Source organism: Syngnathus scovelli, chromosome 12 (genome assembly GCF_024217435.2).
Source record: "Syngnathus scovelli strain Florida chromosome 12, RoL_Ssco_1.2, whole genome shotgun sequence".
NCBI lineage: Eukaryota > Metazoa > Chordata > Actinopteri > Syngnathiformes > Syngnathidae > Syngnathus > Syngnathus scovelli.
The window spans coordinates 594,676-604,992 of record NC_090858.1 but is presented as its reverse complement, the minus strand read 5'-3'; the positions used below and the strand labels follow the sequence as shown (position 1 = coordinate 604,992).

At 44.4% G+C, this 10,317-nt stretch overlaps 1 protein-coding gene across 1 annotated transcript; it reads left to right on the top strand.

The window, feature by feature from the left end:
* Window positions 1–2,732: 2,732 nt before the first annotated feature.
* cdh1 (cadherin 1, type 1, E-cadherin (epithelial)) lies at window positions 2,733–10,063 on the top strand. The gene is made up of 18 exons (XM_049736737.2): window positions 2,733–3,138; window positions 3,930–4,044; window positions 4,479–4,567; window positions 4,767–4,877; window positions 5,311–5,451; window positions 5,556–5,711; window positions 5,796–5,940; window positions 6,163–6,335; window positions 6,513–6,641; window positions 6,715–6,900; window positions 6,980–7,224; window positions 7,302–7,444; window positions 7,632–7,723; window positions 8,066–8,198; window positions 8,294–8,512; window positions 8,667–8,797; window positions 8,929–9,072; window positions 9,237–10,063. Exons 1-18 carry the CDS (start codon window positions 3,085–3,087, stop codon window positions 9,450–9,452), a joined length of 2,622 nt encoding a protein of 873 aa, XP_049592694.1. The 5' UTR covers window positions 2,733–3,084; the 3' UTR covers window positions 9,453–10,063.
* Window positions 10,064–10,317: the final 254 nt, after the last annotated feature.

The following is a 10,317-nucleotide window of genomic DNA, read 5'->3' as shown; positions in this document are numbered from 1 at the left end:
AACATTTCCCTGTGTTTACTCAGGACACGATAGACCCGTTTGAACCTGCTCGTTCATTTAACGTTACCAACGTAGTATACGGCATATGTGTTATTTTGCTCAAATATGGATGGTTGGGTTTTTTTGTATTAACAGTTGTCTCTATGAAGTTATCATACCGTAAAACTGAATGACCTCATTGCTTAAAAAAAAACAAGTTTCAGTTTCCTCACCGGCTGGCACGTAAAAAAAACAAACATTAACTTTGCAAGTTAATGATTGACGAGATGGTCACATGTCAGTGTCTGACACAGACTTGCTAAAACAGAAAGAAGAGCACCATTTTGAGTTTGCTTTTGTGTTTCGACTTGGTGATTACAATATTATGAACAACTTGATGTTTGGACTAAAATACATGTCTGCAGGTCTATAAGGACCAACTAAACTAGCTAGCCAATGATTGTTGACTCTTGATTCTTCCGCCTATCTTTGAAGCAAAACAATGGCAATGCAGCGGAAGTGACAAGTTTCAATTGAATTCAAAAGTAATGGGCCGACAAACACGAAAGGCTCTGGATTTATTTTCCGTTTAATCTCTTTGACTTAAATCGGTACGGAAACCATTTCTTACAAATGTGTTACTTCTCAATATTTCTTTCTTTGTGTGTTTCTTTAAGCAGTGCTTTGTTTTAACCTTGTGTATTCCTCCTCGTTAATAAACGTTTGTGTTTTCCGTTCTTGTACTGTTTGTCTGTTTACCTTGCGTGGGAACATTTCTCTCCATCCCCTTTGCGTTGTGTACTAATTAACACGGTTCATGGCAGACTGTTATACATTCCAGCGTGATAAGTGCAAGGACACAGTGCTTGTTTGAGTGTGATGAAGATAGAGAGAATATCTTCACTGGGCCAAATTCCACACAGGATAAGAATAAACGGCCGCTTAGTTGACATTCAGATCTTCATTCGAACAAATTCAACAATAAGTTGATCCCGTTTTTTTCTTGTTGGTCAAAGCTTACGTCAAGATCGGTCAAGCTCACAGAACCATAGACGTCTATTAGCCCGACGTCTAGAATTGGTCTATGTTAAGCCCAAATCTGGACGACAAAATTCAATCCATCAAATAGGAAATCTTAACATCCAGAATAGCTCGAAGTTTGCTTTCACAGGTGGAGCAGACTAAAAGGACTCATTCCTCTGAGAAGTGTGTGGGAAGTTTTAACCGTAGCCATTCATTCCTGAGAAGAGATAAAGGAACTATGTTCTTTCTGGAGGCCGTAATGTCCGATAGTCTACATTGTTATTCAAAACTATTTCTCATACATTGGATCTGCCCAACCAACAAACTCTCTGATCAGCAAAAACGAATCAATGTCGACAGCTGTTGCTGGGAACTAGGAGGAGAAGTTGCAGTTCCCCTTGGCGGTAATGCTAATAGAAACTGCATTTTTCTTCAAACCTTGGATGCGAAGAAATGTTCAAGGCCTACAAATCTAGCAAACATTGTAATGTGACGCTGCCTTGCTGCCACTTAACTTTGCTCCCCCTCCTTTTGTAACTCCTCTTATCTTTCATCAAGGCCTCCCTCCCTCCCTCCCTCCCTCCCTCCCTTCATGGCTATCCCGCATCTTTCACTTGTTAAGTGGTGGCAAATGTAAATGGAGCAGTCTTTCTTCTGCACCCACGGTTCTTTGTCCATCTGTGGGATCATGAGTGGAAGGGAAGAGCACACACACACACACACACACACACACACACACACACACACACACAGACACACTAAATTGCATTTTCATCATCCATACATCGACTTTGTAGATTACCAGGAAGCCTTGAAATGAGACATTGTTCCTTTTTGAAGGGGGAACCATTTGTCTTTCGCTTCCTTATTTACTATTCGTATTGTAACAATGCCACAAGTTACATTACGCCAACATGGCAACGGATTAGGATGGGAAACAAAAAGTCCAAATGTGTCCCTGGCATACCTTCATACGATCTCTTTTTCATATGAAGAAAGTCGACGCCAACTTGATTTTGTACTACTGGGCTTCCATCCATTTTGTGGCCCACATCTCCTCACTTCGAAGTGAGCTGCAGACTTTTGTGATACTTGCAGAAAAGCATGAAGAGAGAGAACATGCATTTGCTAACATGAACATATTTTTGCACAACCTTCCTACTGTTGATGACGAGAGCGTCAGTCAGCAGCCCCTTTATGTTGCAATTCCAATTGACGTTGTTACTCGCAACCCAAAGACAATGAGTCATATAATATGCGGGCAGTGGCAAAAAAATGACCCGGGCAACCGCAATGAATTATAGATGGCTTTTTCATCTTGACCAATGACGTCAAGTCGTGCAACTGTTTCCAAATAACGTTTTAATAGGTTTAAAACTGCTGTATGGTTGATATCTAATAAACAACACGCGTGTTATTTGAAAAGACGGTGTTTGTTGCAATTGATTTGAAACGCCGTGTGCCTTTGCGTGGACTTGGCCGTAGGTGTTACGACAGCAAAGGATACAATCTGTTCTGTACGATCTGCTGCCAGCTTTTTCAACTGTAAAATGGGACTTGCGCTTGAAACAGACACACACACACACACACACTCACACACAGACACACAGACAGACTCACTTGAGAGAAAGAGAGAAAGAGAGAGAGAGAGAGAGAGCAAAGGGAGGTGTGGCCTCCCCTTGAATTAACATAAATGCGGAACAGAAAGTTGTAGCTATACAGCTCCAAGCATCGATACAGATCTTATTTCAAAAGCTCGTCTGTCCGTATTTGTGACGAAGCGGCTATAGAAACTGTCCGTCGGTATCTGGCGGGCGTGTCAGCCTGCCTGCCTGCCTGCCTGCCTGCCTCCCTGTGTGTCCTTATGTGGAAGGCGGAAGTGGCGCACCTGTGACTTGACGTCACACATTGAAAATACCTGTAGCTCCGAGAGTGTTCACTTCGACAACTACCTCGCCTAAGTAAGAGCGTCCGTCCGTCCGTCCGTCGACACAAGCCTGCTTCAGTCCGGCCTGCTGAGGAATACACCATTTATTTGATCGTCAGCATTTCAAAAGTGCTTTTGTGGAACATAGCGGGCAGATGAGGGCCGCCACGTTTGCGGTGTGGGGGGGAACTTTGGCCGTCGTTCTTCAGGTGAGCTTCAATTACATGCTGATTTTGTTTTTAATTATTTCAACGTATCAGAAGGTACATTCCTTTGCCGGATTCATTTGTTCTAAAAATCCACTTTATATATGGCATTTATATTAGCGCTTGCCTTTCGGTAAATTGATTTAGTCGCCGTAAATTCGACGGATATTTCACCTTTAGAGCGAGATACTGGAGGCGATTTTTTTTAAGTACATGTTTCGATTGTCTGTTTGATTGACCTGATTTTATTTAACATTCGGATGAAATCAAACTAGCAAGACGTTGAAAGACGTTTGAAAGTGCGTGTCCTCGAACGGAGCAAAAGGGCCTCGCCTCGCCTCACCTCGCTCGCCTCGCCCCGCCCGCCCCGCCTTGACAGGTTAACGCTCGCCTTCTTTAATCTAGTCACCATTGAAGACTCGTATATATATTTTTTTATATTCTCACTCACCATGCGTGCATGTGGAAGTAAGGGAACTATTGCAATATGAAATCATCCAAAAGATCGCCAAGCTCCTGTTTCAGCATTGCATATCAGACACGCAGTGATAGTCATTTGGCGTTTTAGACGATCGCCTTTTTTTCGCTGCGTAACTGTTACATTAAAAACAAATCATGGATATTTTGACCTTAGCATTGCAGTCATGTATGAGGAACGACTTCAAGCGACAAACTAACCGTTGAAACAAAGTGATCAATGAGTCAAGCTTCAAAGTTGCGAATAAATTGCAATGTCCGATTTGCTCGCATGCACAGCTCACACCACACTCACTTCCCTGTTGATGTTCTTTTAGGCTTGGGCCATAGTTTCAGCTGAGGAGCAATCATGCGTGCCTGGCTTTCAGTCAGACATGAAGTTTTTCACTGTGACCAGAAAGCACTTAGGAAGGGGCACCGTGTTGGGCAAAGGTAAGAGCAATCGCAAAGTTAACAACCATGGCTTGTCATTTGTCTGGGTCATTGTTTCTTATGCTTATGACATGAACGCAAATGTTTCAAAGAGGAAAGGGCTCAAATGGTGAAATGAGTGATACTCACTCTGCGGTCAAAACAAGCTCAAGCCTCAGCTTGCTTGCTCACCTAATGATCTTTCCTGCACGCAACGCACTAAATGTCCCCAAGCCTGTTTTGCAAAGCATGTCAACAGCTGCAAGGATAGAGCATTGGGTTTTTTGTTTTTTTCCCCCTCTCTCTCTCTTTCTTCTCTCTTAACGCAACAACACTGCCTAGATAGTATTGTAAAGGTACATTTTCAAGGATATTCCCACGAGGACAAATTGGTTTACTTACTTTCTTAATGCAATGACACAACAAAACATTGTCATTTCTTTTGTCTGTTCTAGTGGACTTCTCAGACTGCTCAGGTCGCACAAGATTTCGTTTTACAAGTGAAGACTCGCGTTTCTCGGTCCAAACTGATGGCGTCGTGAAGGTGAGCTATTTTGTTTCGTTTCTATTGCTGCTTGTTTTGTCATCAGAACTGGAGCCTCGTATGAATGAAACACAATCAATCTCTAACTAAGGAAGTCGATGGTGGACTGCTTGTGTCCAGCGCAGTGAAATGTATTATACAATCAAAAACAAAAAGCTAAACAATGTGCTGGCCTTGTATTTTTTTTCCTTTCATTCAGGTCAACAGGCCGGTGTCTCTTCATGAAGGTCAAATTGACTTTTTGATGCACACCTGGGACTCTCAAGGGCGCAAGATGACCATTCCTGTCAGGCTCTTATATCATTCCGAGGTAGGATGAGATAGCACCACCTTGTAGTTCTTTTCCAAAAATATGCAGGACAGTACTAGGTATTTTCATGTGGCGTTCTCCTACCCTTCTCATTAGTGCTCAACTATATTTCCTTCAAGTCCAAAATGATGCTAATACAGTATAAGGTTGATTGTATGACTCGACTTTTGATGGTCAGCTGTTCATTGAAGCCTGAAAATAACTGAATTGCGCATTTGCGCCCTCTCGTGGCTGCATTACAATGTGCAAAATATGGTTGCACTTTTTTTTTTTTTTCTTTCTACTTTGAGAGTCATCTAAATGAAGTTGGAGAAGGGGGAAATATCCAGCATAGCGGCCCTCGAGCAAGCATCTACCTTGGTGTCCCAAGGTGTGCCGCTCAAAGCAGCTGTGGCACAAGTGTTCATTTCCTGCTCCCGTTGTGTGATTTTAGAGACGTGATGATGCCCAAGTGCCAGTCTTGCAATTCCCCCAGTCTAATGGAGGATTACGGAGGAGAAAGAGAGACTGGGTTATTCCAGACATTAACGTTGCGGAGAATGACCGAGGTCCTTATCCCCTCAAAGTATCTCAAGTAAGGCCCGTTTTGGATTCTGCATGAAGACCTTCAGTCATACTTGGATTGCAAAAACACAGAAAGCCAGCCAGCTAGCCTCACTTCTCCTCCCTTCTGTGTAGATTCGCTCCAATGAAGACAAACAGAAGAAGATCTTGTATAGCATCACTGGTCCAGGAGCTGATCAGCCTCCTGTTGGTCTTTTCACCATGGACAGAGACACCGGGAATCTTTACCTCACACAACCGCTGGACAGGGAAAAGCAGCCCAGGTACTTGGTGAGTGAGGTCCTCTTTTGGAGAAATTCATGCTTAAAATGTCTACTGCTGTACACACTCCTACCATTGTTCACGTGTGTGCAGTTTAAAGCCTTCGCCGTGGCAGTTGATGCTGGAAATGCTGAGGAGCCCATGGATATTATTGTCAATGTCATTGATCAAAATGACAACAACCCTGTTTTTGAAAAGGATACCTTCTTGGGAGAAGTGGCTGAGGCATCACCAAAAGGTACCTACTAACAAATGGATTTATTTATTCAACACACCATAATAAAAAAAGATTGCACGAGAAGGAGGGGTTTAAAAAATAAATAAAAAATGATACTGGGCAAGTTCAGCGGCTGACTGTAGATAAAAGATGATCGCCTCTCCTCGATACACAATCATTGATTTGATATTCAAAGTACCTGCTGGTTGTCATAGCATAGATTTGTCATTTTTCACTTGGCAGGTTTTGAGGTCCTAAAGGTGAACGCCACGGATGCGGATCAGGAAAACAATGACAATTCTGATATCCGTTACCGTATTGTGAGTCAAGATCCAGAGTTTCCTGCGGCAAATCTTTTTGACATTAATTCAGTGACTGGCGCCATCAGAATCAATGCCGGCGGCTTGGACAGAGAGGTGAGGCGAGGCGAGGCCTTTTTGTCTTTTTTGCACCTGCAAAACCATATTTATTGGCACTGCAGGTCAAATCTTAACGGTCTGTTGTCAGTGCACCATGCAGTGCATGCAGACAAGGCAATTGTTTTTGTAAACTTGAACAAAAGTCGTCGGCCTCTCCTCCTTCTTTCTGAACAGAAATATCCCAGGTACACTTTAGAAGTGGAGGCAGCTGACCTGAGGGGTAAGGGGCTGACTGCAAAGGCCAAAGTTATTCTCACTGTGACCGATAGCAACGACAATGCGCCAACATTCACCCAGAACTCGGTGAGTCCCTGTTCACTTGATTTTGCTCATGAATTGTCCCAGGATTTTTAGTTTCACCTCTTAATTTCCACAGTACGATGCATCCATGGAAGAAAATAAAGTGGACGTTATAGTCTTAAAGATGACCGTCACAGATGGTGATGAACCGCATTCTCCAGCCTGGAATGCAAAGTTCAAGATTATTAGTGGTGACCCCAAAAAGTTGTTCTCCGTGGAAACCGGAAGCAACAAGAACGAGGGAATCATTACGACTGTCAAGGTATCAAATGGAGTCCTTTTCTCACAGCGCAATGTCGTGCGTGACCTGGACGTGATTGGAATCCTTTTTCTGAACGCAGGGTCTGGACTTTGAGCAGAACAGCAAACATACCTTGTTGGTTGCAGTGGAGAATGAAGTTCCCTTTGCTATTCCCCTGCCCACCTCCACGGCCACTGTGATTGTAAACGTGCTTGACGTTAACGAACCCCCGGTCTTTGATCCGGTGGAGAAATCGGTGTCGAAACCCGAAGACCTTGTCGTCGACGCCGACGTGGTGCAGTACACCGCTTCGGATCCAGACATTGCACGCAAGCAGACGATCATGTGAGACGACTTGTTTCTTATACCACCGGGAAGTGGACGCATCTTGCTTTGAAGCTGAATTTGTTTTTCAAATGCAGGTATAAAATCGTGAGTGACCCGGCTGGATGGTTAAACGTGGCCAAAGATACAGGCCTGATCACTGTGAAGCATGCCATGGACAGAGAGTCCATCTTTGTCAAGGACAACAAATACACGGCGCTCATTGGCGCATATGACAATGGTAAGTACGACGCAGTAACATCTGCTTTCACAATTTGCACAGCTGTAACCTACGAGAAGCTTCTTAAACATGCGCACGTCCCAGTTGGAGCAATTGTTAAAGCGGGCTCCAAATTCAGACATTCTTAAGAATGAAATGAAATTCAAGGGAACGATTGTTCTTTGAGCTCGCCTTGTCTGTCCACTAGATGAAGTTCCAGCCACAGGAACAGGTACGCTGATGATCCTCCTTGAAGATGTGAATGACAACGCACCCACCATTGAGGAGCGTTTTTTTACGGTAAAAGTCCCTTTGCTTCCACATCTTCAATTTTCGAATGCAGCCATTTGGTTTCTGCGTAGTTTGTTTTTGTGGTGCACTTTCAACCTCAAACGTACACGCGGCATGTTAACTTCATTTCAATGTTTAAAAGAAAATGGCGGGTTTTTTTTTTTCCCCCTGCAGACAATGATGTGTTGCTCTACCCCTCCCCCTTTTTTTTTTTGTTTAAATGCACTTGTACTGAATATAGAGATCTTTTACACAGCACCAGAGAATGACCACACTTTGAGAACCACCGATGGCATTTCTTTGACTGAATATTTCAAGCTGCAACTCTGAATCCAATGTCGTGTTCCCCAGGTGTGCAACAAAAAACCCGTGCCTCAGTTGCTCTCGGTAACCGATAAAGACGGACCCGGCTTTGCTGCTCCGTACAGAGTCGCCTTGGAGGGCCTGTCCAGGAACAACTGGACTGCCAGAATGAACGACTCCAGTATGTATTGCAACACCTTTTACTTTGCTCCTTTGCAAAGGCGTGACGTGACGGTCGTAACGCCAGGCCGTCCGTCCGTCCGTCCGTTGTTGCAGAAACGGGAATTATCTTGAACTTGGCCACCGAGCTGGCGAGCGGCGAGTACACGGTGGTTCTTCGAGTGGCGGACAACCAGGGTTTGGAGCAAGACAGCACGGTTCAGGCCAAAGTGTGCGACTGCACCGGGGAAGATGTGATGTGCAAAGGACGCGTGGCGGCCGGCGCAGACCTTCCCGTTATCCTGGGAATTCTGGGAGGAATCCTTTTGCTTCTCTGTGAGTCTGACATTGGCTTTTACTTTCTTCCATCACAGCGACGTTTGATTGGCTGTAATGGCATCTCGTGCCTCGTCTTCCGCCGCCGCCGCTGCTGCTGTTTGATGTTTGATTTGCTGTACTGGCATCTCATGCCTCGTCTTTGTGCGCTCAGTGCTGCTGCTACTGCTGCTGCTGTTAGCGAGACGGCGAAGGGGAGAACCCAAAGAGCCGCTACTGCAGGACGACGACTTCCGAGACAACATCTACTACTATGACGAAGAGGGAGGTGGCGAGGATGACCAGGTACAAACGCAATTCAGTCACGTGAGCCTGCATGAAGCACAAGCCATCACCATGAATACAAATATCTCCTAATCAGTCTCTGTCGACTTTTTCTAACTCAAAGTGACCATTTATACGACTGTGTCTTCTAGGACTACGATCTCGGTGTCCTCCACCAAGGTTTAGACAACCGTCCTGAGGTGTTCAGGAATGACGTGAAGCCAGTCTACCTTACAGCTCCGCAGTACCGACCTCGTCCCGCCAACCCGGAGGAAATCGGCAACTTCATTGATGACGTGAGTCGAGTGCATTTTATTTGGCACATTTGTGATGTGTTGTTAGCGTACACAAAGTATGTTGAAAAAGCAGAGATTTTTTTGCCGCTCTAACCAACAAGCCCGTCCTTCCTTCCTTCCTTCCTTCCTACCTTCCATCCTTCCTTTCGTGTGCTCGATTGCAGAACCTGAAGGCTGCTGACAACGACCCGACGGCGCCCCCCTACGACTCCCTGCTGGTGTTTGACTATGAGGGAGGCGGCTCTGATGCGGGAAGCCTGTCCACTCTCAACTCGTCCAGCAGCGGCGACCAGGACTACGACCACCTCGGCGACTGGGGGCCTCGCTTCAAAAAGCTCTCTGATATGTTCGGGGGAGGAGAAGATGACGACATGCTGTAAATGGACCAAAGGGCAGAATGGGTGGAGAACGAAGGGAATGGATGGATGGATGAATGGATGGATGGATGAATGAATGGATGGATTGTGCCCGAATGTGAGCGTGGACTGATTAGTTGAACCATTCAGACTGTTCATTGCACATTCCCGTTGTCCGTAAGAGCCACTGCTCGAAAGCCAAAGGAGGGCCAGGCCTCTTTGATTGTGTCTTGTTGTAATGGCCCATTTGGAATAGCTACTCGTAGTTTCTATTCCCTTTGGAGACTTTTTTTTGCTTGCTTGGTTGGTTGGTTGGTTGGTTGGTGTGTTTAAAGAACCATAGCTTGAATATCATTGAATTTGTCAACAGGTCTTTGGAGAAACTTGCAGATGCACTGGTTAACTCAAAAGTTTATTGCGCCAATGTGTACTTTGCAGTGCCTCAGTTTTGTACTATTGCTTCTTTTGAATTGATGCTTCTGTTCAATTTCTTCTTTTGGATGACAATCCTCAGTAACCTACATGGAATCTTTTTTTTTTTACTTTAATGTGATAATGCAATTTTGCTAATGCTTCCAAATGAACTTAAAACCTTTGTTAAATTTGGAATTTTATAAAGTTATCTTGAAACAGTCTCTTATCTGTGGCTCCCTTTCATTCAACAATCTGGACTAATTGTATTGACAATTGGCATCATAAAACATTTGAAGGTGTATTCACTTCCACCACTGGCACTTTTCACTTTCACGAAGCTTTTTCCCTAATGAAGTGGCCTGTGATTAGGTACACCTCATGGACACTTCAATAGGTACACTACACAAGGTAAAAAAAAAATACATGAATGAAAAATGAATTGTTTGAATATGCGTCCACTTATACAAAGCGAGGT

What these genes read in the sequence shown, in the direction of transcription:
- cdh1 (XM_049736737.2), top strand. Translation starts at nt 3,085, where the DNA reads ATGAGGGCCGCCACGTTTGCGGTGTGGGGGGGAACTTTGGCCGTCGTT. An exon ending in CCGGCGGCTTGGACAGAGAG is followed by an intron (nt 6,336 to 6,512) that starts GTGAGGCGAGGC and finishes CTTTCTGAACAG; the next exon opens with AAATATCCCAGGTACACTTT. An exon ending in TGCCAGAATGAACGACTCCA is followed by an intron (nt 8,199 to 8,293) that starts GTATGTATTGCA and finishes CCGTTGTTGCAG; the next exon opens with AAACGGGAATTATCTTGAAC.